We start from the raw sequence: 25720 nt of genomic DNA, 5'->3' as shown, positions 1-25720 counted from the left end.
GATAATTTACCACCCAATAATTTTTGATAATATACCACCCAAACTCATGTTTTACCATGCGTGTATCATTTCATTATTTAAAAAAAAATAGCTAAAAAATGTATCATCTGAAATGCAAAAATATTTTTTCCAGTTAAGTACATATGGATGACGAACGACAAATCAATTAATAATAAGCGTGAGTGGAAGATTTCCTGATCGATTTTGCAATGTGCTTAAAACATGAAATGATATATTTTAATATCTAATGTCATTATATAAGTAAAAAGCATTTGAGAAATAAAAATTTTCTTTTCTACATGTATAATAATGATATACGATATACCGCTGTATGCTAATACACAAAGAATATTCTCTTACTAACATCACCTAAGGATTTACCAAAAAATGAAAAGGGTGCGAGGAAAAGAGACACGTAAGGCTTAAAGAGCAAGCCCATGTCAAACGGGGAGAGAGACCTCACCGAACGGAATAGAGCTGATCAGACCACCCACCTCTCGCGCGCGCACGCACGCACGCAAGCCAACGCCATCTCCGTCAACTCTGAGTACAACCACATTTTTCTTCACCCAACTATTCTAATCCCCAAAATGCCCTTCTAGTTAAAGACTCGGTTATCTCCGCTCGATCTGAAGCGTTTATGCGTTTATGCCTTTGAGGATATTCTCCGTTTCGATTCACAGAACAGAACGCAACAGCAACAGAGTAACAGATTTTTTAAATTCTCTCTCTCTCTCTCTTCCCCCAGAGGAAAACAGGTGATTTATTTTCGTATTATTATTTTCTTGGGTAAATTTTAACGGTTTATTTTGGAATTTTGATGCGATGCAGTTGAGTTGGTGAGTTAATTTCTGAGCTTATTATCTCTGTTTTTGTGATTTATTGTAGTTTCTGGAAAATGGGTATTGATTGTTTTCTGGTATCTCGGTATGTTTTGGAGGTTAGTTGGGTCACGTTTCTGTTCTTGCCATTCTAGTCGTGTTAGTTTCGTGCTCATTTTCTTCTATGAAATCCTTTTTTCTGGTGGTGGGCATGTTTTGGTTTGATTGGTACTCTTCAAATTCATGTGAATTTTCTTTTATTTGAACTTTTATGTGGGTTTTGAAAATTATAACTTGATCCGTACATTTGGGGGAGCCAATTTTGTGTAGAAGTTTGCATTTGGGTCGATTGGGTGTTAAAGTTTGAATTTTGAGTCGATTGGGTGTTAAAGTTTGCGTTTTGAGTCGAAAATCATTTCTTTCGGTTTGTCATTGGACTATTAGCCAACTGATGAGAAGTAGGTCTCAGTTGTTTTGTCTGAGATCTCAGTTCATAGAAAGAACAAGTCTTGTATAGATGGATTATATTTTATACTGAAAATAGATTAGCAATGTGGTTCATACAGTGATCTTACCATTAATTGCCAATCTGTGAAAAAAAAGAATCTACATACCTCGGGGTAGAATTTTACTTTCGTTTCTAGCATTTTTTAAGATGGAATTGGCAGTCATTCAGGGTGTAGCTGTATGACAGATAAAAAAAACCTTTTTTGGCAATCCATGCAATTGGTTTAGTTGTTAATGTTGTTTTAAATTTGTTTCAGTTGGTCGGCGTGAAGGGTATATTGTACTGTCAGAGTAACTGTGAATACAGTCTCTTGTCTATTGAATATCTCTGTTTGTCGGAGAAGCGGAGATTGGGGTCCGTGAGGGGATTGTGTTCAACACAAGGATGTTGATGATGATATAGCTACTTGGATTTCTAGATGTTAGATTGGAAATCAACTGGAACATGGATTAGACGACACCAACTTCAACACCTCCATCGTTGGTTGGTCATTAACTGGCAGTGACAACATATTAATCGTTACATAGTGCCATTCAGCCTTGCTTTTTAGACTAATGGAAGCCTCGCCTCAAGGACAAAAGCCTGCTCGCAAATTTCTGTCGACTGGAACCCAGAAAGATCTGTGCATTGTTGTGCGTGAAGGATCATTGGCTGATGTGGATTCAGCACTAGGTTTACTGAAGAAGAGTGGTGGTGATATAAATTCAAGAAATATTTTTGGTCTCACTCCTCTTCATATTGCAACATGGAGAAATCACCTTCCCATTGTCAGGACACTTCTTGCAGCTGGTGCTGACCCAGATGCTAGGGTTTGTTGCTTTACCGATCTTTTCGTGACATGAATGCTTTTTATGTTGTTGCTAGTGGTTGTTAAGCTGTTTGTTTTATATGATTAATATTTATTTATTTATTTATCATTACTTCACTCATGCACCTGTAAAAGTTGAAAAATTAAACTTTCCTTTTAAATTATGCCGATTCACTTTGTAGAAGAGGAACGACGATGACAATAAATGAAAGAAAGGGAAAAATCCTTCAAAATAGAAAGGATTAAGTACACTATGGAGTGACCTTTCCTGAAATTTAGGACTGAAGTTGTTGTTAAAGTAACTATCAGCGATAAACTTCCATACAATTCAGTTGTAATGTTATTGCTATATTATATGAAAGTTCTTATTGCATGTACTTTGTAACTTCCGTACAATTCAGTTAATCTGACCTGCAGTTAAGTAAATTTTATAGGAAATAACAAATTATTAGAGAAATAAAGCAACTGAGACCATGGATATAATCTAACTACCATGATATAATCTAGTAAATTGCTAATCTAAACGGACTTGGAAAGAGACTTTATGAAAAGACATGGAGTACTTGGAGCTAACAGAAGACTTGGCACAAAACCAAGCACAATGGTGTCCTAGATACAGCTGACCCCACTTAGTGAGATAAGACTGATTGTTGTTTGTAAGTTTTTACCATGTAAAAAAGGCAAAGAAGTAAATACTCGATTTTTAGATAACTACAGTTCAAAAATATTAGCCATTAATTTTTACAATAGGGCCTCATCTGCAAAGCATGTGACAACTTTGTGAATTTCTTTTTTTTTTTTCTTTTTTTTTTTTTTTTTTTTTTTTAATCTTCTATGTTGTGGTGAAGGCTCTAACTCCCAATTATCTCAAACACCTTGACCAGGAAAGTATGATTCATTTATATAACAGAATGAACTGATAGTTTTTGTGATACTTTTGTGTTTTGGTTGGGGTTCATTTGTACTTTTCATTTTATATGGAAACTGGTTTTTATGATTTGCATGGCCATTCATATCATTTATTGCAGGATGGGGAATCTGGATGGAGTAGCCTTCACAGAGCTCTGCATTTTGGTCATCTTGCAGTGGCAAGTATACTTCTCCAGTCTGGTGCTTCTATCACACTAGAGGATTCTAAATTTCGAACACCTATCGATCTCCTATCTGGGCCTGTCATGCAAGCTCTTCAAAATGGAGATAATTCTGGTATCTACCGCTGTGTTTTGCCAAGGTTTCTGAGGATCTTATGTTTTTTCAGACTGATATTACTTGTGCTTAGAGATTAGCTGATTCCTGTCGTTGTCTTCAGTTACTACAGAGGTTTATAGTTGGGGAAGTGGTACAAACTATCAACTTGGAACTGGAAATGCGCACATACAAAAGTTACCATGCAAGGTTGATGTTCTTCGTGGTTCTTTAATCAAATTGGTTTCTGCTGCTAAGTTCCATAGCGTGGCAGTCACTTCTCGAGGAGAAGTCTACACTTGGGGATTTGGAAGAGGAGGACGACTTGGTCACCCTGATTTTGATATACACAGGTATAAACATTTAGGATACTTTTAACCTTGGTTGATTTAGCATTTCCATATAATATATAAAATTAGGTACTCAACAGTTCTTAATGTGCTAATTGTTTGGACAATTTTGAATTCTTTAACATAACTAAATTTAAGTGTGTAATACTCCTACCATTATATATCCATGTATGGTATTGGGTACACGAATATGCTTGTCCTCATGGAAAATAAGAAATGATTTGAGTAGGAATGTAGTTTCTATGGCGAAGGAAATTTTCATCTTGAACTTGTAAAAAAACGAGATGCAAGAAAAAAAAGCCCTATATTTCTGTAGGTTTATTCACAGTATGAAGTAGTGGTCGAATTTTGTCACCTTTCGCTAAAAAAATGGCTAATCAGTTGAAATCTCCTTGCTTTATCTGGTCATACCTTTTGTGAATCGCCAGTCAGATCCATTTTATTATATGCATTTCAGCGGTCAAGCTGCAGTTATCACACCGCGTCAGGTGACTTTTGGTATAGGGTCCCGTCGGGTGAAGGCAATTGCGGCAGCTAAACATCACACCGTTATTGCTACGGAGGGTGGGGAAGTGTTCACCTGGGGATCCAACAGAGGTAAATCATATGGGGATTTAAACTGCCAACTAAAAGGGTTTGATATTTCAAATTACTTACTAATCATAATAAAAGAAACACAAATTTTGTCTTCTTTAGTCAATGGCTACATTCACAATTCAACTTGTAAGAGAATTGATTTGTTTCCTTTAATGTATTTGGGCATTAATAAATGGTTCATCTGTGATCAATTTATTGCTGAGATTGAGGACTAAAATTGATTTATTCACACGATGTTGTGCAGAGGGTCAGCTTGGCTACACTTCTGTGGATACCCAACCTACTCCTCGTAGAGTGAATTATCTTAGGTCAAAAATTGTTGAAGTTGCTGCAGCCAACAAGCACACTGCTGTTGTTTCCGATGCTGGTGAAGTTTTCACATGGGGCTGCAATAGGGAGGGTCAGTTAGGCTATGGTACATCTAACTCTGCATCAAACTACACTCCAAGATTAGTTGAATCCTTGAAAGGCAAGGTTTTTAAGGGGGTTGCAGCAGCAAAATATCACACAATTGTTTTGGGAGTTGATGGGGAGGTAAATTTAACCTGATTGAAAATTGCATTTTCTTCTCAAACATTAGAACTATCTCTGGTATTCAGTTCCGATACATTTAGATACTATGCTTTTATCTGGGATCTTGTGAAAACTTTCCTCCATCTGCTTTATTTGAGCCTAATCCTGTATGTATTTATGTGCCAGGTATACACTTGGGGTCATCGAATTGTTACGCCAAAACGTGTTGTAATTGCTAGAAACTTGAAAAAGAGTGGAACTGCCACTTTGAAGTTTCATCGCAAAGAACGGCTTCATGTGGTCTCTATAGCTGCAGGGATGGTACATAGCACAGCCCTGACAGATGATGGCGCATTATTTTATTGGGTGTCATCAGATACGGACTTCAGATGCCAGCAGGTTTTACTTTAGTAAACTAGTGATGTTGTCGATTGTCTTATCCTTTGGGCGATGCATGTCAAAGCACTAATCTCCTCTGTGTTCTTTTGTTTGTTTGTATAGCTGTATTCATTGGGTGGAAGAAGTATGGTGAACATATCTGCAGGGAAATACTGGACTGCTGCAGTTACGGCTACAGGTGATATTTACATGTGGGATGGGAAGAAAGGTAAGGATAAGCCACCGGTTGCATCTCGGTTACATGGTACAAAGCGGGCTAGTTCAGTTTCTGTAGGCGAAACACACTTGTTGATTATTGGCTCCCTTTATCACCCTGCCTTTACTTCCAATAACCCTCAGAAGCAGAAGTCAAATGTCAAAGACGAGCTAGAAGAGCTTGATGAAGATCTTATGTTCAATGACATGGAGTCTGATAATCTTTTACCTACTATCCAAAATGATGATGCTGGGATAAAGGCCATACCAAGCTTAAAAAGTCTTTGTGAAAAAGTGGCTGCAGATAATCTAGTGGAGCCACGAAATACTATTCAACTGCTTGAAATTGCCGATTCACTTGTGGCGGATGATTTGCGGAAGTACTGTGAGGTATTCTTTGACTGCTTGATATATGAAGGAAAAGTTATGAAACTTGTAATCTGTCTCAAATTGTACCCGATTTGAATCTCTCCCTCCCTGTGTGTCTCTGTGTGTGTGGTTGGGTGGACGTATTACTGATAGCTAAAATTATCAGATAGGTCTTGTGTTGCCTAAAATTTGTCCAAAAAACATTTGATATTTGGGCTGCACCATTGCCTTATGCTTCTGGTTTTGCAACTTGTGAGGAAATTTATTGTAGCTTTCTGTTTTACATGTTATTGAAGCTGTTCTTTTTTTTAATCGCAGGAAATTGCCATACGCAACCTTGACTATATTTTTACGGTATCATCACAAGCTATTGCTAGTGCTTCACCATATGTTCTGGCTAACCTTGAAAATGTATTGGACCTTAGGTCATCTGAACCATGGAGTTACCGTCGTCTCCCAACTCCTACAGCTACTTTGCCTGCTATTATTTGTACTGAAGAGGAAGATAGTGAGGCTGAGGTTCAAAGGACACGCAATGGCCATACAGAGCAATCCGTATGGAAAAGTAATATCCATCAAAGGACAGAATCCTTTCTTCAACCCAAAGATGACTCAAATATTGAAAAGCAAGTTCGAGCCTTGTGGAAAAAGCTGCAGCAGATTGAGATGCTTGAAGCAAAACAGTCTAGGGGGCAAGTTCTTGATAACCAGCAAATTGCAAAGCTTGAAACAAGGTCATCTTTAGAGAGCTCGCTGGCGGAGCTTGGTGTTCCAGTTGAGGCACCACTGTTGAGGGCACCATCATCAGGTTTGGTAGATGGAAAAGGGAACAAAAAGGTTGAGCCATCAAAAAAACAGAGGAGAAGGAACAAAAAGATGGCAACACAAGTGGATATGGGGTCGTGTTTTTTAGGAAATGAAGTAGAACCAGACCATGAAAATGGTTTTTCGAATATCGAAATCTCTCAAACCTCAAAGAATATGGTGAGCTTGTCAATTTCTTGAATTAATTTGCTTATCGAGATTGAGTAAATTATGGTTATTGTCTACAAATCTATTTATCAGCTCATGTTGAGATGATTTGTTTTTTCTTTTGAGATGTTTGAAACTTCAAATGGGATAGGGAATCTTTTCAGTTTATTGATAATAAGGATTCACGGGTTTAACATGTTCATAATTAATCGTTTTCTAGATGGAGGTTTTGAATTTGACCTTTCCCTTTATTACTTCCTATCACTTCACCCCACCTAGATGGGAAAATGTATATAAATTAAACGTCAAGGAGCACACCCTAGCACATTCCTTTAGCTTGATCTTGCAATGCTATTCACTCAATATTAGAACTTGCGTTTCTTAAATATTTGTGATCCTTGCCTTTTTTTTGAATATTTTATACAACTTAGTGCGAACAGAAGTTTTGAATTATGTGTTGAGCATTTCATCTCATTTTCTAAGTTGTTTGAAATTTTACGTGTGATAGGAGGATGTCATGATTGAAGAGATTGCAACAAGCCAAACCAATCAGGAGTCAGCTTTGTGTGTTCAGAAGGACAATTTCAACCTAACAAATAACAAGTGTTCTTCACCAGTAGTTTCCAAGAAGAAGAATAAAAAGGGTGGGCTTTCTATGTTCTTGAGTGGCGCTCTTGATGATGCCCCCAAGTTTGTTGCACCACCTCCACCATCTCCGAAAAGTGAAGGCCCTGCATGGGGTGGGGCTAAATTTTCCAAAGGTTTTGCATCCCTTCGTGAGATTCAGGATGAGCAAGGCAAAACCAAGGAGACTCGGTCAACTAGGAACAAAAATCACGTGGAAGATCCTTCTGATGCGAGAAGCGATGGGAAGATTCGACTGAGTTCGTTTTTACCTTCCAAGCCAATACCATTGGTCTCAGCCCATACTTCACTGGCATCTGATGGAGAAAGAGGTACACCTCCTTGGTCTGCGTCAGGAACTCCTCCCCTTGTTTCCCGGCCATCTCTTAGGGACATCCAAATGCAGCAGGTATATGACTTGCACCTCTTTCTCATATATCATGTTTTCCTGCATATAGCTTACAGAACTCTTACCTGTCTTTTTACGTCTCAAAGCAAGGAAAGCAACACCAGAGTGTTTCCCACAGTCCAAAGACAAAAACCGCCGGATTCTCAGTCACAAGTGGTCAGGGATCGCCACTGGATACTTCCGGAGTGAACCGCTGGTTCAAACCGGAGGTAGATCAACCATCACCAATTCGGTCAATTCAGATCGAGGAAAAGGCTATGAAGGAGCTTAGGCGCTTCTACGACAGTGTTAAGATTGTCAAGAAGCCGATCGTAAATTAGGTAGAAATCTAGGCATCTCCCTGTTCCTTTGATTTACATTTTGGGTTAACACAATGCTGTAAGTTTGACTGTATAGATTTAGCTTTGCACATACATCATCCCTTCAAATCCGTAAAGTAGCCGTTGTTTTCTTCTCATGCTCCCTTGAGACTTTAAATTCAGGGAGTTTTGTTCATAATAAAACTATATAATGTCAATAAATCCGTAAAAGTTTATTTTTCCGATTGGAAAATTTAGTTCAAATTATTTTTTCCGTGATTTTATTTACGGTAGTTTTGCGGTTCGCCCATTTAATATAAGTTTTATTGTTGAAATACTTGTTCATTCTTTCAATTTTTATGTGTTTTTGCAAGGATTTAGAATAATGAAATTGTATTGCTTCCCCTTAGAAATATGACATTAAAACAGAATACAAAGTTCATACACAAATAGTTTTCACAAAATGGTTAATGAGATATTTAAAAAAACAAATATCAAAATTAGAAAAAGAACGAAAAAAAATAATTAGGAAAATTCATGACAAAACAAGTGCCCACTTAATATTGTGGTTTAGTGGTGTCCAAGCATCAGGGGCATGATGAAACAAGTCCGAGTCTTTTTGGTTCTTCTTGCATTTAACATTTTCATTTACCTTAGCACTCAAGGTTCTAGGAGGCTATGACTACACTAAATTGCATGAAAATTAGATTTTATTTACGTTTTGGTCATTTCATGAACTAATAGTGCAAAATAAATGAAATAAAAATAACAAAATTTGTTGGAATGTAAAGAAACGTAATTATGCAAATTTTGTTGATATATCATGCAACATATATGTCTTTTAAAGTAATCATATTTTTTTTCGCTTAAAAAAGTAATCATATTTTCATGATAGCAAACTTTATGCAGTTGCGTACTAAGTTGATAGATGCACATTCATATGTCAAACAGAAGACTGAATTAGAAATGAAAAATAGACTTTAATTAGTTTGAGATATTGGAGAAAACTAGAAATTAACTATGCTCTCTAACTTGCAAAACTTACAGAGACATAGAGAGTCAAATATAACGTCAAACTCGACAAGTAAAACCTATAGAGATGAGATAGTGTCTTCAACAAAAAATCGTGTTCAACAAAAAATCAAACTATAAGGCAATTTGGGTTTTTACATCTAAAATCTGGATGAGATTACTAATTATTCAAGTATGATTAGTAAATCTCCAAAGGCTTCCCTATAAATATCATGTCTCGCATAATGCACTTATCTTTCTACTCTTAATTCCATTCTTTCAATCTCATCTTCATTAGCTCCGTCGAATGTTGAAAATGAGTATCTTGCAAACTCACGTTTAGTTACTTTTATTTCTTAGGTTTTGTTCTTTTCTTTTTTCTTCATAATTTTCATAAAGAACAAACTCAATTTAAGATGGCTTTTTCTTTTACTTTCTTTTTCTTGGCATTAATAGGTGATTATTAGGATTGCAATTGCTATTCAATTTAGGGTTAGTAGCAACCTTGGTGTATTGTCAAAGGGGTTTGTTGTATGTCTTGATGAACGACATCTCTGCATATGTTGGTGGATTTGCATGGTTTTGGGGACTCTAGGTTGGTGGATTTCCATGATCTTGGATCTGGATGGTGCGAAGTTAAATTTTCCCTCTTGAAGTAAATTCAGCTGCTGAATCCATCGAGATCACCACCAACATGATCTTCACATTTTCCTTAGCTCAAGTTTCATCAAAATGCTTTGTTACTTAAAGTTTGGGACGTTTTTCTTCTTTGCGATCTGGGTCCTCATCATGAATCTCTTCATCTACAAGTTAAACTAAAGGTGTTCCGATTGAAGAAATGCACCCTATTTGATAGAAGCACCCGTTTTGAGATAAGTATGTCCTTCAAGATAAAGGAATTGTCATGGGCAACGGAGGACATAGTTAATGTCTAGACTTTACTCCGCTTTATCTTTTAAATATTGAGGCAAAATTTATCACTTTACCAAAAATTTGTTACTTTTTGCATTCAGTTCTAACATGGAGTCTAACAAGGTCTAATACTTATATTCATGTGGAATTCATTCTCTACACGTAAAATATGATAAAAGGTTTTATGATGGTTTCATAAAACTTCACATATTTGAACAAAAGCCAGTGAATTAACTCACAATTTTTGTGAAAAATGCGATAGTTGAGCATTGTTGATTAACTATTGGGTGTGTAAAAATTAGAACCCTTGAGTTTTTACAAGATATACGCAACTAAAAAAATACTCATGATGTTCTCCAAAAAATTTAAGAAAAAAAAAAACTCATGATTTGCCTATCTTACAATTTACATAATTTCAATTAGGATAATGTTAGGGAGACCAAAATTTTAACCAAATTTGTAAATAAAAAATAAACATGTGAATCAATACTTAATTAATAATTCATTCACAAAGAACCACATTATTTAATTTACAAATTTTAACCACATTATTTAATTTACAAATTTTACTTTAAAAATTTATCCTCTTCAATATTACTCTTCCAAATTAGATTGAATCTGTGTGTTGTCCTGTGTCAGGAGCACCAATCACTCTTCGATGGAATCAAACTTTTAGATTTATCGAAGTGTGGGAAAGGTTTGGGTGATTGGCTTGTAGCCATATAGCCTATGTGTGAACGAGTCATCTTTGTCAAATTTCCAGTTATCATTAAAAGGCAATGTAGTTGGGGGTGACAAAATCCGCGGTCGGTGACACAAAAGCTATTCATCTTTGAAAAAAAAGCTTGCCCATTACTTTATATATATATATATATATATATATATATATATATATATTATATATATAGGGGTTAGATCCGGAAACATATTTTCTAGGAGGATTCTTTTTGTGAGGATTTGAGAATTCTTCAATTATATTTGTTCATCGTATATTGTGCAGTCAGAAATTATTGTAATTTTTTTTTATTTAAAATTAAATATAAACAGTACCTGACAAAAACTGACAGTACGATGTATGATAAATGAATGTGATTAGAGGATCCGACGAGGATCCTCTCTCACACATTTTGACACTTATTTTGTAGAATTCATTTTGTAATGTATTTCAACAGTTAAAGTTGTTTATATTTTATCTTACTACATCATTCATAAATGATTCTTGCAAAAATAAAATAAAATTAAATTAAAACCATTAAGATGTTCATAATAGACGGTATGAATTGTTGAAAGATATTGCGAAGTGCGACCTACAACATAAGTGTAAATATGTGTCAAAAGCGTGTGTGTGTATATATATATCATTTGGCTACAGATATATACGATATGGTATAATTTGTATGTCTGTGGTATTGGCCAAAAGGAAAAGGTTTATATTTGAGAGACAGAATCTTGAGTTTAATAAAGAAAAGTATTTCCTAATAACAAGCAAAAGAAATTAGATAGTCTAAAGCTCCTTACACATCAAGAAAAAATAAAAATAAAAGCTTCTTGGGGATGAAGTTAAGCACCTTTAGATTTCTTATCTCCCTATCTCCTCCTCCTTCCTATCTTTTATCCTTTACTTGCCCACCCAACTGGAATCCCACTACCTCTGTTTCCCATTTATCGTTCTCTTTTCCATTTTTTCTGCACCAAAAGAATTAAAAGACATGTATATATGTATATATAACAAAAAGTAGTGAATTAAATAGGTAAAAGATGAAGAAGTTAAGAAACTTCTCTGTCATGCGGCTAACCAGTTGTATCTCTCTCATGTAATGTGATGAGAGAAGTAAAGTGATGAAAATATACAATTGATATGATAAAATCCTTGCTCTCATGCATTACTTAATATTTTTGCTACACCAAAAATAAAGTAAAAAACGTCAATTTTATATGGTAAAATCTCAAGTGTAATCAATTGTATTTTTTATCTCTCGATATATGAAGTGATGAGAGAAGTAGAGAATTCGAGATATGCAATCGGTCACAGGATAGAATCTCTCCCCTCATACTTTACTTAACATGATTTATAGCTTCTCTCCATAACCATGATGCCTCTTCTCTCTTACTCGAATGAAGTATAATAGTAGCTAGCTAAGAAAGTCTACAGTACCAAAGCTAGCTACACATTTTCTGTGACATTTTGATCACTCAAGAACCAACGTTATGGCTACCATACGGAAACTGATAGTTGAGGTTGTCGATGCTCGAAATCTGTCGCCGAAAGATGGGCACGGCACGTCGAGCCCGTACGTGGTGATGGACTACTACGGGCAGCGGAAGAGGACGCAGACAAAGATACGAGACCTAAACCCCGTGTGGAACGAGTTGCTCGAGTTCAACGTTAGCAAGCCTTCCGATGTTTTTGGGGATGTGCTGGAGCTCGATGTCCACCACGACAAGAACTACGGACCCACCCGGAGGAACAACTTCCTCGGGAGGATCCGACTGAGTTCCACTCAGTTTGTCAAGAAAGGCGAGGAGGCTTTGATTTATTTCCCATTGGAGAAGAAGAGCCTCTTTAGTTGGATTCAAGGTGAAATTGGCTTGAAGATTTATTACGTCGATGAGGTTGTCCCGCCGCCTGCACCGCCAACACCGCCGCCTCAAGTGGAGGAGCCAAAGGCTGAAACTGCACCGCCTCCGTCGTCCGAGGCGCCGCCGCCACCAGAATCTGACTCAACCCCACCACCAGGCGAGAAGGAAACTAAGGCGGACCCACCACCCGAAGCAGAACAAGCACCGACACCGGAAGGTGAGAAGTCCGCCGAAGAACCACCGACTGAGGTGGTGCCACCACCAGAAACTGCAGCTCCTGAAGATGTACAATCTGATCCTCCACCGGGGCCGACGTCAACACCACCACCACCCACTGATGATGCAAATCATGATCAAGGGGACCCGCCGCCACCACCTGAAGCAGCCATGCAACGTCAACCTGAAATAGAGATGATGGCAGCCGCCGTATCGAAATCAGTTCCAGATTTCAAATTCCACGGAATCAGCGGCCCACAGCCAATGCCAAGGCCACCAGTAATGAACTATACGTCGCAGCTGGAGCCAACAGAAAGCATGTCGATGGATCGGCCGTCGTTTGATCTGGTGGAGAAGATGCACTACCTCTTCGTCCGAGTGGTGAAGGCGCGCTTCCTTCCCGCCAGCGGCAGTCCGATCGTTAAAATCTCCACTGCCAACCACCACATCACGTCCAAACCCGCCAGAAAAACCCAATGCTTCGAGTGGGACCAGACCTTTGCCTTCGCCCGCCAATCCCCCGACCAATCCGACGCCTCCATCCTAGAAATTTCTGTGTGGGACCCGCCCATGTTTGACCCCGCGACCGCCTCCGAGGTTGCCTCCGGGCATCACTTCCTCGGTGGAATCTGTTTCGACGTGACGGAAATTCCCCTGAGAGACCCGCCCGACAGCCCCTTGGCTCCGCAGTGGTACAGGCTGGAGGGCGGCGGGGCCCGCATGAACGGCGACCTGATGCTCGCCACGTGGATGGGAACCCAGGCGGACGATTCGTTTCCCGACGCGTGGAAGACCGATACAGCCGGTAACCCAAACGCGCGAGCCAAAGTCTATCAATCGCCGAAGCTGTGGTATCTCCGAGCAACAGTCCTCGAAGCCCAAGACGTTCTCCCCATGACGCCGTCGTTGACAGAGTCATCTGTCCAAGTCAAAACCCAGCTCGGATTCCAGTCCCTCAAGACCGACCCCGCCGTCACCCGAAACGGCACGGTGTCGTGGAACCAAGACTTGATGTTCGTAGCCGCGGAGCCGTTCAGCGATCGTTTAATTTTCACTGTAGAGAATCGGCTAGCGAAAGGACCGGTCACATTGGGGGTGGCGACAATACCCCTTACCGCCATCGAACGACGCGTCGACGACCGCAAAGTGGCTTCGAGATGGTTCACATTGGAGAGCCCAGGCGAGGAAGACCAGAAGAAGAGGACGGCCTACAGAGGCAGAATGCACCTGCGCCTCTGTTTCGACGGCGGGTATCACGTGATGGACGAGGCGGCCTACGTGTGCAGCGACTACCGGCCCACCGCGAGGCAGCTCTGGAAGCCGCCGCTGGGCACCGTCGAGCTCGGCGTCATCGGGTGCAAGAACTTGATACCTGTCAAGACGGTGAGCGGTAAGGGATGTACGGATGCGTATTGCGTGGCAAAATATGGATCCAAATGGGTACGGACACGGACCGTGTGCGATAGCTTGGAGCCCAAATGGAACGAGCAGTATACGTTTAAAGTATACGATCCGTGTACGGTGTTGAGCATCGGCGTTTTTGATAGCTCTGGACCGGGATTCGAAATCGACCGCTCGACAGATGCCACGCGTCCCGACTTTCGTATCGGGAAGATCCGCGTGCGTATTTCGACGCTGGCTACGGGTAGAGTATACGGAAATACGTATCCGCTGTTGGTTTTGTCTCCCGCCGGTTTGAAAAAAATGGGGGAGGTGCAGGTGGCCATACGGTTTGTTCGAGTGTGTCCGACGTTGGATTTGATCCACGCGTACTCGCAGCCTTCACTGCCATTGATGCACCACATAAAGCCGCTAGGTGTGATGCAACAGGACTTGCTGCGGAGGGCGGCGGTTAAGATCGTCGCCGCACACCTGTCTCGCTCCGAACCGCCGCTCGGGCGCGAGGTTGTGATTTATATGCTGGACGCGGACTCGCAGGGATTCAGCATGCGGAAAGTGCGCGCCAATTATTTCCGGATCATCAATGTCGTAGCAGGGGTTGTGGATGTCGTAGCGTGGATAAACGACACGCGTTCTTGGAAGAAACCAATGGCAACGATTCTGGTGCACGCGCTACTGGTGCTGCTTGTTTGGTTCCCGGATCTGATCGTGCCCACCCTGTTGTTTTACGTGTTTGTGATTGGTGCGTGGAACTACAGGTTTCGCTCTCGGGCCCCACTCCAGCACTTTGACCCGAAGCTCTCGCTGGCGGACAACGTTGACCGGGACGAGCTGGACGAGGAGTTTGATGCGGTGCCGAGCAACAGGCCGTATGAGGTGGTGCGGGCGAGGTACGACAAGCTTAGGATGTTGGGGGCACGCGTGCAGACCGTGCTGGGAGATTTTGCAGCGCAAGGGGAACGAGTTCAGGCGCTGGTGACGTGGCGGGATCCGCGGGCGACGGGGATCTTTGTGGTGTTGTGTTTGGTGGTGGCGATGATACTGTACGTGGTGCCGTCCAAGATGGTGGCGATGGCGTTTGGGTTCTATTATCTCCGTCATCCGATATTCCGTGATCGGATGCCGTCGCCGGCCTTGAACTTCATTCGACGGCTTCCGTCGTTGTCTGATCGCCTTTTGTGAGATTGATTATTTCATCACGTTTTTAATTAATAAAGCTTAAGCTTTTGTTTTGAGTCGATAATTTAAGCTTCTGTTTTGTAATGTTTGGATAATCAATTGCTTTTGGTTAGGCAAAGTGAAGTAACATTAATAAGCATGTGTATCTATAATTCTTGTAAGATCTACATATGTAATGCTTTTTGATACATGTGTAGAATTTACTCCAATAACAGACAAGCTTTATCTCAAACTAAATAACGTCGGCTACATAAATTTAAAAACATGACTCCACTCATTTTTGCACGACGTCTTTCGTTAACTCCAATACGCTATATCTTGAGTAGAAATTGCAAATAGTGAATATTATCCATCAAGTCAGTTCATTGTTCTAGTGGATTCTAATCCTAATACATTGAAGAAGCAAGCAAGTTACGTTTCAAGATTGTAGTAGACTCCAATTCGTAATCCTTTCTCTCTCCGTGAGAGACCTTCCCTCTGTGTGAAGGTTAATCTCATCGATCTGTGTGAGTGGTTCCCGATCGAGTTCATTTCCGGTGCTGCTAATCCTAGCTCCAGCTAGGATCGGTGGGTTTTCTTTTGTTCCTTTCTCCCTCTCTTTTTCCTCTTCTCTTTGCTGTTTTCTTCCTTGGGTTTCTTGGTCGATCTGCCATTTTCTCTCCCCTCTGCTGTCTCTCATCCATTTTCATCCAATTTCCCAGCTTCTGTCAACCTTTATCGCGATCGGTTGCGGTGTTTCGAGTTGGTGTGCTTTGATTTGGTGCTAGCGTTCCTTGCACCCCCCCCCCCCCCACCTTCTCTTTGCTATCTACCCTTGTTGTCAGTGTTGCTCGTGGACTGCCACGAGCTTCTTTCACTTGGCTGCAGGTTCTCTGGGGTCTGTAGCTGTGTTGGGCGTGAAGCTTGGACTTGGATGCCGGTGTCAGTGAGGCGTGGCTTTGTTTGGGGATCGAATTTGACTGGATCGACATGCATGGCTGCTATTTTGGTGGTTGCAGCGTCGATTTTGGCGGATGTGGCAGCGGCTGTGGTTGTTTCTGTGTGTTTTGTGTTTTGGGCTCAAGTTTTGGTTGGGCCACTGTTGGTTGTTTGTGTTTTCGTTCTTAGGCCTTTGTGTTGTTCATTTAGGGCCTCTGTGTTGTAGTGTTTGTTCTGTTTGTTGGTAATGTATGTTACCTTTGCTCAAAACAAAAAAACAAAAAGTTACGTTTCAGGAAAAGTTCGTGTCCTATTTCAATAAAGTGAAAGAGACAATCAAATTGTCAATTAGTACTATGGTTTGGTGATATTCCTCTTCACTTGAAAAAGTGAAGTGAGAGGTTTTAGATTCGAATATCGTGAATAACGAATTTGATACCAAATTAGGCTACTAATTATATAACTTAACCGAACGCCCATTTTCTTTAGTGTAAAAATATTGATATGTTAAAACAAAACTTCACGTTTTTCACGCAACTCTCTTAGGCCTTTCACTCACTCACTCACTCACTATTCCTTCAAGTTCTACACAGAACACATAGAGCTCATTGCCTCTCCACTCCATTGCTTCTCTGTAAGTTCCCACTTCTCACTTTTTAGTACATGCAACTTCTTTAATCACTCCCATTTTTTGTTTCTGGAAAAGGGAAACTTTTAGTTGGTCTCTTGTTCGGTTTCAGATTTTCGTTACGGGTAGTTTACTATCAGATGCTAAAGGGGATAAACGAACTTTATTTCGAGTTTTGGTGGGGAAGAAGGATTAAGGAGCAATGTTGAGGAGCTCAAAACTATTCGTGTCTTGTGCTTCTCAGTTGTTTTATTGTCTTTAGTTGCTTGAAAAATGGATTCTCTTCTGTTTCTATTTTGATCAAAGGGTGCTTCTGATTCCTTTCTCCGAGTCTAATTTTTGCCGCAGTTTTTCATTTTTTTTCTGTCGCACCGCGACCGCGCAACTATTATTCCCTTGCTGCCTGAATTCTTGAAAATTATACGGTGGTTGCTTTCTACTTTTCATGTTCTAGTTTTAGACCTGTTTTCTTTTCTAGTATTGGTTGTAAATTTGTGATGTTGTTGTTATACATTCATCCTCAAAAGTGGCTTTCTAATTGGGCGCTGCGTTACATTCTTGTGTAAATATTTGGAACAGGAAATGGCTAGGAATCTCTTCTTGTTGGGTTTCTTTTAGTTTTCTGCATAGCTATTGCAGAAGCAGAATACATTAGATATAAAGATCCCAAACAACCATTGAATTCTCGAATCAAGGATCTACTGAGCCGGATGACGTTGGAGGAAAAGATTGGCCAAATGGTGCAGATAGACTGCAGCGTTGCTTCGCCTGAGGTGACGAAGAAGCACTTCATTGGCACCCATTACTATTCTTTCTCTCGTCTCTGTATAAAATATACATAGAAAGAATGGAAGCAGCCCTTCTGCATATATATGAAGATTAGTTGGATTTTAAGGGTAGAGGAAATTTGTTTTGTTCAGGAAGTATATTAAGAGGGGTTGTGAATGTTCCGCCACAAAAGGATTCTGCAGAAACTTGGATTAACATGGTGAATGATCTTCGGAAGGGTTCTTTATCAACTCGGCATGGAATTCTGTTGATTTTTGGTATCGATGCTGTTCATGGCCACAATAATGTTTACAAAGCAACAATCTTTCCTCACAATGTTGGCCTTGGAGCTACCAGGCAAGTAGATATCTCTCCATTGCTAACATATCGCTGAGCTATAACTTATTTTGTAATCCTAATTGATTGAATTTAAAGTAGATACTGTGCTAGAATTTAGTAGCAATAGGGAAATTCGTTTTTTCGACTATTAACTTTTAGTCGTATGAAGAGATCAACCCATATGAAATTCAAGGAGTAAATATACTGATATCAACTTGCTCGAACTTAAAATCAACTAGGGATCCTGAACTTGTTGAAAGGATCGGAGCTGCAACTGCGCTTGAAGTTAGAGCTACAGGCATTCCTTACATCTTTGCACCTTGTACAGCGGTAACTAAAATAAACTGTACATATCTGATGATTGATATGAACACAAGTCAATTTATGCTGGCACTGAACTCCATATTGATTTTGTCCGTGCAGGTCTGCAGAGATCCGAGATGGGGTCGATGTTATGAAAGCTACAGTGAAGATCCCAAGATTGTGCAAGCAATGTATGAGATCATACCTGGCTTACAAGGGGAGATATCAGCCAAGTCTGAAAAGGGTGTTCCCTTCGTAGCAGGAAAGTAAGAATTTTAATTCCTCGGCTTTTGACTTACTAATTTCTAGTACTAACAAGTCTCCTCCATAGCAAAATTTTTATCCTTAATAGCTAAAGTTTCAACTTCACCGAAGGTATTTTGTTCATGATGTTTGGTCTTTTCTGTTGGTAGCAAAAGGGTTGCAGCGTGTGCAAAGCATTTTGTTGGTGATGGTGGAACAATGAAGGGAATCAATGAGAATAATACTGTGATAAACAAACACGGATTGCTCAGTATTCACATGCCAGGCTACTATGACTCAATTATCAAGGGTGTGGCAACCATTATGGTATCCTACTCAAGCTGGAACAGAGTAAAGATGCACGCTAATCGTGATCTTATCACTGGCTTCCTTAAGAACGCTCTTCGATTCAGGGTAAAGTCATCTTTATGATGTTCTTTTTCTTTCGGCCTTTTCTTGATTCCACTAAAATCAATTTCAAAACTAAAACCATTTCAAAACCTTGTGCATTGTTTCAGGGTTTTGTCATCCCAGATTGGGAGGGTATTGATAGGATCACCTCTCCACCACATGCCAACTACTCATATTCGATTCAAGCAGGAATCAGTGCTGGCATTGGCATGGTTTGACAAACATGTTGGTTTTCTTCTTTAAATTGCATATAATTGATGATGTTATTTGTCTTTCTAACACCTATTTTTGTATATGCTGTGCATGGTTCCATACAAGTATACAGAATTCATTAACGATCTAACCTTCCTGGTAAAAAATGGAGTCATTCCTGTAAGCAGAATTGATGATGCAGTAAAGAGAATTTTGCTCATTAAGTTTGTCATGGGCCTATTTGAGGAACCATTGGCTTTAATGTAATTTTTTGCATTACTACTTTCACAGGAACACAGAGAACTGGCTAGGGAAGCTGGGAGGAGATTCTAGTGCTTCTAAAGAACGGTGAATCTGCTGAAAAGCTGTTGCTACCCCTTCCGAAGAAGGCATAAAAAATATTTGTAGGTGGCAGTCATGCAGACAATCTTGGTTATCAGTGTGGTGGGTGGACCATGGAGTGGCAGGGAATAAGTGGCAACAATTTCACTGAAGGTACATTTAGAGGAGGTTTCATAATACGATCAAAACCAATTTTATAAAATCTGGATAAAACATAATGTATTTGCAGACATGTTTGCCTATGAGATCTGTCATATTATAAAATATTTACCTACTAAGCTCCGTATGAAGCTAATTTTTCTTCAACAGGTACCACAATTCTTACTGCCATAAAGAACACAGTGAATCCTAAAGCTGAAGTTGTCTACAAGGAGAATCCTGATGCTGACTTTGTGAAGTTGAATGCTTTCTCATACGCCATCATTGTGGTAGGAGAACACCCTTATGCCGAGACCATTGGTGAGAGCTTAAATTTGACGATACCTGAACCTGGCCCGAGCACCATCACAAATGTTTGCGGGGTTGTGAAATGCGTTGTCATCATCCTCTCTGGTCGTCCTGATGTGATTCAACCATTTGTTCTGCTGATTGACGCTCTTGTTGCAGCTTGGCTTCCAGGAACTGAAGGTCAAGGGGTGGCTGATGTTTTATTTGGTGACTACGGCTTCACTGGCAAGCTTTCTAGAACTTGGTTCAAAACGGTTGATCAACTACCTATGAATGTTGGGGATGCACATTATGACCCTCTCTTCCCCTTTGGATTTGGGCTCACTACATCACCCAAAAAATCCAACTAAAAAAATCATGCAGCTACTCTTCCTTTTCGGTTTTGGTAGTTTATTTTGCTTTTAATATGGATTTTTCCCTTCATTTCGTTGTCCTGTTGTATTGCTTGCCAATGAAGGATTGGAACTGACAACCGTTTATTTAATAAGATAAGAGGCTCGAAGCGTTTCTTGACAAACGTTTGTTTAATAAAATTTCACTCTATGCTAATCCTTCAAAGGATAACTAGTCAATGACACTACATAATGTTGTTGCAAAAGATTTGCTCTTCAACCTTAGTCCCAATCTATACCATCCACGTCGTCTTCCGTAGCACTGGCTTCGACATTACCAGTAATTGCTTGTACGTGTGTTCAGTTCCTTCTCTGCTGCTCATATCAGAGCGAGTGAGGGAGAGGACAATTCTTTTGGCTCAGATTAGGCGGCTGCCCCCCAATATATACACACCACAAACCCTTTGAGATTGGATATTTTACCCTGTTGAACAAGGTAACTCTCTTACCCATTTTTCGCTCTGTCCTTCGAATTTTTTTTTAAAATATTTTTATGCTGTTTATTTCCTTTTCACATAGGAAATGCTATTTCATTTCCTTATTAACTTCTTTTTTTCATTAAATCAATCTTGAAGACGATATATTTATGTACAATCAAAATATACTGTAGGATCTAACCTTTTTTCTATGGACGCTCTGCGCGTCTTACATCATCCTTTATTAAGAGACTTGATTCGAAGTTATTGCTTGAGGTGCAAGTTATATATGTCTTTTTACAATCTATTAGGATTTCTCATTCCTAGTAGTGACACAATCATAATTAATTAATTTTTTTGTCAAACGATAAATTTGTTAGATTAGATGTTAAATTAGAATGTCGACAGGGTTGGAACTCACGCCATGGTGCAAGGGCAACACTCCTCTCCACTATTGTGTTAGAGGGCCACTTGTTAATTAATTAAATACTTTGGCTTTGCTAATATAATTTCCTTTCACAATATTAATATATTAGCGTGACAAATTAAGAAATTCTAGTTGCAGTAGAAGCTCGGAAAGAAGTTTTTACTTGTTATTGATCACAACAAAATTGGTGACTAATATATCCCACTTTATTTATTCAATCGAAATTCAATTTAATCTAATACAAATTACGATATGAGGATTCAAATTTAGGTTATACAGAAAAATGAGCACAGTGTTTTAGCCAACTTAACTGCACATGCAAGAAAGAGCACAATGTTAGAATTGCCTTTTATTTTTCCCTCCTTTTTCCTTACATATCTCGAAACGGTAAAGATCCACATTTCCACTTGGGGTATCTTGCAACAGAGTTGTCCCCAGAATGTTTGATTTTGAAACAACTAGTCCTTCCATGCGTACAGAAGATCATATGAGCCAGTATAGCCGCTGAACCTGCACGGTCCGTTCACTTGTATCCGCCATAAACAAACGCTGTCGTCTAGTACACAACCTCCATCCCTTCCTTGGTCGTATATATCGAAATGGTGAAATTGGCCCGGCCACTCAAAGCTGCAATAAAATAGCGTAGTCCGCCATATGTTTGGATGGAACTTAAATTCGTAGGAGTCGGCAAGGGGGACGGCATGGACACCAAGGTCATCGTCTTTGGATTTGCAGTGAACTTTCAGCGGCGAGTCGCCCGATTGATCCCACAAATAATTTTCGATCACAACAGTTACTGCATCAGACATAATTAGAATCAACATAAGAAGCATTAGCAGCAGTGCATTTCTTACGAAGAAGGCCATGACTATTTTGCACTTTGCATCGTTATGTAGACTAGTGTTTATATAGCGAGCTAGGTTGGGTGTCGTGTCTCGTATGAAAGTGCTTGATTTCCATGGCTAAAATGTGCATGCAGTTTGGCCTCAAGATACGTACAATGCGTGACGAATGAAGAAGCTATAATCACAACGAATTCGTGACAAATAATATATACGAAAATTTCCAATTGGTCGATCACTTTGCTAGCTGCTTGTTTAAAGGAAAATCAAACAAACCATAGTTGTTTTTTCGTTTTTTGTTTTTTTCTTCCGGAAAATAAAAATAAATAAAATTGAATTGGTTGTGTTTCTTTTCTGGATGCTATGTATTTCCTTGATTAAGTGTGTTCAATTAGTTGTTTATATACAAGTGCAACATCAGGAGAGATGATTCGGCTACCGAAAAAAGCAATAATCCAAACCAATTCAAGTCATCCAATACTTGTAATATTTCTTGTCTTCCATACAAATTTAGGTATAATGAAGGAAAAACATGCACTTGAAGTGTTTCTTGGAAGAAGCACATAACTAGTGTTTTTGGCATCCAAAAATAATTTCACCAAAAGTTCTTCCAGTCACTTTAAAAGCACTTCCAAATGAGTTTTTTTTTTTTTTTTTTATCTCTTTCTCTTTTATGTTTTTTCATTCATTAGAAATTGGTAAGGAAATGAAAAAGTTCCAGATCCAAATTAAGACACGCTATCTAATGCTCGTAGCATTTAATGTTATGTAGAATGGAATAATTTTCTCAGTTCTTAATGATTGATGGGTTTTTGGAGTACACAAATTTAAAAAGAAAATAATTGTTTTTGCTATTTTCATGTAAGTTTATAATTTTATATTGAAATCGAGTAGGGATTTGGGAATACCCAGTAAGAGGAGAGAAGACTCTAATTCAAAAGGGTACTCTCTCTCTCTCTTGTGTCGCCTCCCTCAATCTCATCGACTTCCCTCAGGCCATCTCCAACCGAAGGCTGGCCAGAGGGCTCGTTTTAGCCATCGGGTCCTCCAAGAAATTAATATTTTAATGAAAAGCACAAGGCTATATTTGCCTCTGTCTCCAATCGAGGGTCAAAGTGTCATAGGGCTCATTTTAGCCATGTCACAAAAAATCATCTCCAATCGAGGGCCAAACATAATTTATTATTTAAAAACTACAACTTAAATTCAAATCCAACGGCTAAGTGACGTCAGCTAGCCGTTGGTACTTGACATCATGCTGACGTCAGCTAGCCGTTGGATTTGAATTTTTCTTTTGCTATAAATGGGGTGGATATTGGGCTATAATTCACACAACTTTGAATTCAATCTATTTCAATTCAATCTCTTTCAATTCAATCTTTTTCAATTCAAGTTTGCAATAATTCCAACTTTGGATCCTCTTCGGATTCCAACTAGGGGTCCTTATCCAATTCCAAATTGGAAGCAAAATGGGTGCAAATGAGACGAGAAGATGAAGAGTCTGATAAAGAAGTTCAAGTAAGGCGCAACAAACAAAACAGAGCAGCAGCCATGGCTGCGGCCATGGTGTGTCAGCCAACTAAGGAACAACCTCAATGGGGTGGCTCTATTGCTGGTTGCTCGTACAAACCATGAAACAGAGCGATGTCGCATGTCAATCTGATGAACAACTACTTTAACCCCAACTCGGTGTACACAAAAGAGGATTTCAGACGTCGCTTCTGAATGAGGTGTCATGTCTTCGAGCGTTTACTTCGTGATGTCCAGCAGGTCAATCCATACTTTCGACAGAAGCAGGACAAAGCAGGCCGCCATGGTTTCTCACCTCATCAGAAGGTTACTGTTGCACTCCGAATGATGGCCTATGGCTCCCCAACTAATTCGATGGATGAAATCCATAGTATGTCTGAGTCTACATGCCTTCATACTCTTGTACAATTATGTGACACAATTGTTCAGGTTTACAAAAACAAGTACCTCCACGAGCCAAGTCAAGAAGATTTGAATCAGCTCCTTCACAAAGCTGAAAACTGTGGGTTTCCGAGCATATATGGTCATTAGACTGCATGCATTGGGATTGGAAGAACTATCCCACCGGATGGCAATAAGGCTTTAGCGGAAGGTCGAGAAAGTCAATTGTTGTGTTAGAGGCGGTTGTCTCATATGACACATAAATCTGGCATGCTTTCTTTGGAGTCCCTGGATCCCAAAATGACATTACAGTTCTTGAGTGTTCACCCCTCTTCAATAACTTAACGGAAAGTAAAGCACCTCAACTTGACTACCACATCAACAACCGTCAATACAATATGGGGTATTACTTGGCAGATGGCCTCTGCCCAAAGTGGGCGACATTTGTCCAAGCAATTCCAAACCCTAGGAATGACGCAGAAAAGTTGTTTACCTTACATCAAGAAGCATATCAGAAAGATGTTGAGAGAGCTTTCAGTATTCTACAAGCACGGTGGAACGGGTGTAAATTGTTTTTTTTTTTTTCCTTCCATAAATATAACTTTACATTAATGTGAAGTGGAAATAAACACAAATTTGAAACAATCAGGTATCCATGGTACTCAACTAAATTTCAAAGCATTGACAACAAATTTAATATTCTATAGCCCCAAATGATCACCAGACATTTAACCAACTAATTAATAAAGCATTTGAGCATCACATGATTGAAAACCTAAATCTCAAGCTTTATATATATCGATGTGCAGGAAAATAACTAAGTTGACAACAAACAATATTAATGCAAATCTATAGATAAAGAAAGAAATCCAAAACGTTTGAACACATTTGTAGAACAAAGCACATTGCATTGTGATCTTGAATTGAACCCCCACTAACAATCTAATACTGTGAACTTATTTAAGTTCAAAAATAATATAAGATGTTAAACCTGAATTAACAAACTATACAACCTATCTAAAAAACTAAAAAATAAAAAAGTAATTTTAATTAAGCATACAAAATTGGAAAGCAGGATTTAATATGGAAATAAGGATACAAAACTGGAATCCAAGTATCTGTCCCAAAGGTATTTTTGCCGTTGAAAGAGAAACCTAAATTGCTCTCCCAGATTATTATTAAATAGGGAATGTTTGATAAAAGCAACAAAGCAATGATTTAAAAGGGAAGACTCAAAAAGAAACCACATATTACAAAGACAGAAACATCACTTACCGAAAGCAGAACAAAACGTCAAACACGTGTGCAGGCAGTAAATTGTAGAGTCAAGAAGATAATAAGAATTTTCCCACATTGCAAACAGACAAATTAAAAACATAAACACTTAGGAAATCGTGTTTAATAAGCTGAAAAGGAGAAAAAAAGACTATACTTTTCTTAGATGTCATAGTTAGAAACTACCTTTTTAATTCAGAAACCAAACCCATCCTTAGGAATGGACAGCTAGCCTGGGCTAATTAAAAAGCTCAACAAAAGATAGAACCAAAGACTTACCCATCAATGCATAAGTAAAGGATTAACATAAAAAATAAAACAATGAATCATAAAAAGCAAGACCGCGAGTCACAATTCTAGAAGAGGAAAACAGAATGCTCACAACTCAAGCAACGGTATCAATATTGTTCTACTAAATTATACGTTATATGATGAGCATTATTTTGATTGAGATATCTCACATGTCAAAACGTGAAGAAATTCTAACGAAGATGACAACCACATTATATAAAGAAGAA

General features: G+C 39.2%; 3 protein-coding genes and 1 pseudogene across 3 annotated transcripts; all 4 read left to right on the top strand.

Moving 5' to 3' along the window:
* The first annotated feature begins 469 nt into the window (after window positions 1–469).
* On the top strand, window positions 470–8306 carry LOC137713194 (uncharacterized). The gene is made up of 11 exons (XM_068452466.1): window positions 470–758; window positions 1586–2138; window positions 3166–3343; window positions 3447–3675; window positions 4130–4269; window positions 4514–4803; window positions 4969–5181; window positions 5284–5766; window positions 6064–6729; window positions 7226–7750; window positions 7837–8306. Exons 2-11 carry the CDS (start codon window positions 1884–1886, stop codon window positions 8068–8070), a joined length of 3213 nt encoding a protein of 1070 aa, XP_068308567.1. The 5' UTR covers window positions 470–758; window positions 1586–1883; the 3' UTR covers window positions 8071–8306.
* Window positions 8307–9476: 1170 nt separating this feature from the next.
* Window positions 9477–20317, top strand: LOC137713775 (uncharacterized; annotated as a pseudogene).
* LOC137713134 (multiple C2 domain and transmembrane region protein 16) lies at window positions 11904–15557 on the top strand. The gene has a single exon (XM_068452393.1). It carries the CDS (start codon window positions 12181–12183, stop codon window positions 15349–15351), a length of 3171 nt encoding a protein of 1056 aa, XP_068308494.1. The 5' UTR covers window positions 11904–12180; the 3' UTR covers window positions 15352–15557.
* Window positions 20318–23741: 3424 nt separating the features above from the next.
* LOC137713272 (uncharacterized) lies at window positions 23742–24077 on the top strand. Its single transcript, XM_068452560.1, has one exon. The coding sequence runs from the start codon at window positions 23742–23744 to the stop codon at window positions 24075–24077; it is 336 nt and encodes a 111-aa protein (XP_068308661.1).
* Window positions 24078–25720: the final 1643 nt, after the last annotated feature.

This window comes from Pyrus communis, chromosome 13 (assembly GCF_963583255.1).
Source record: "Pyrus communis chromosome 13, drPyrComm1.1, whole genome shotgun sequence".
Taxonomy (NCBI): domain Eukaryota; kingdom Viridiplantae; phylum Streptophyta; class Magnoliopsida; order Rosales; family Rosaceae; genus Pyrus; species Pyrus communis.
This window is presented reverse-complemented; position numbering and strand designations above follow the sequence as displayed.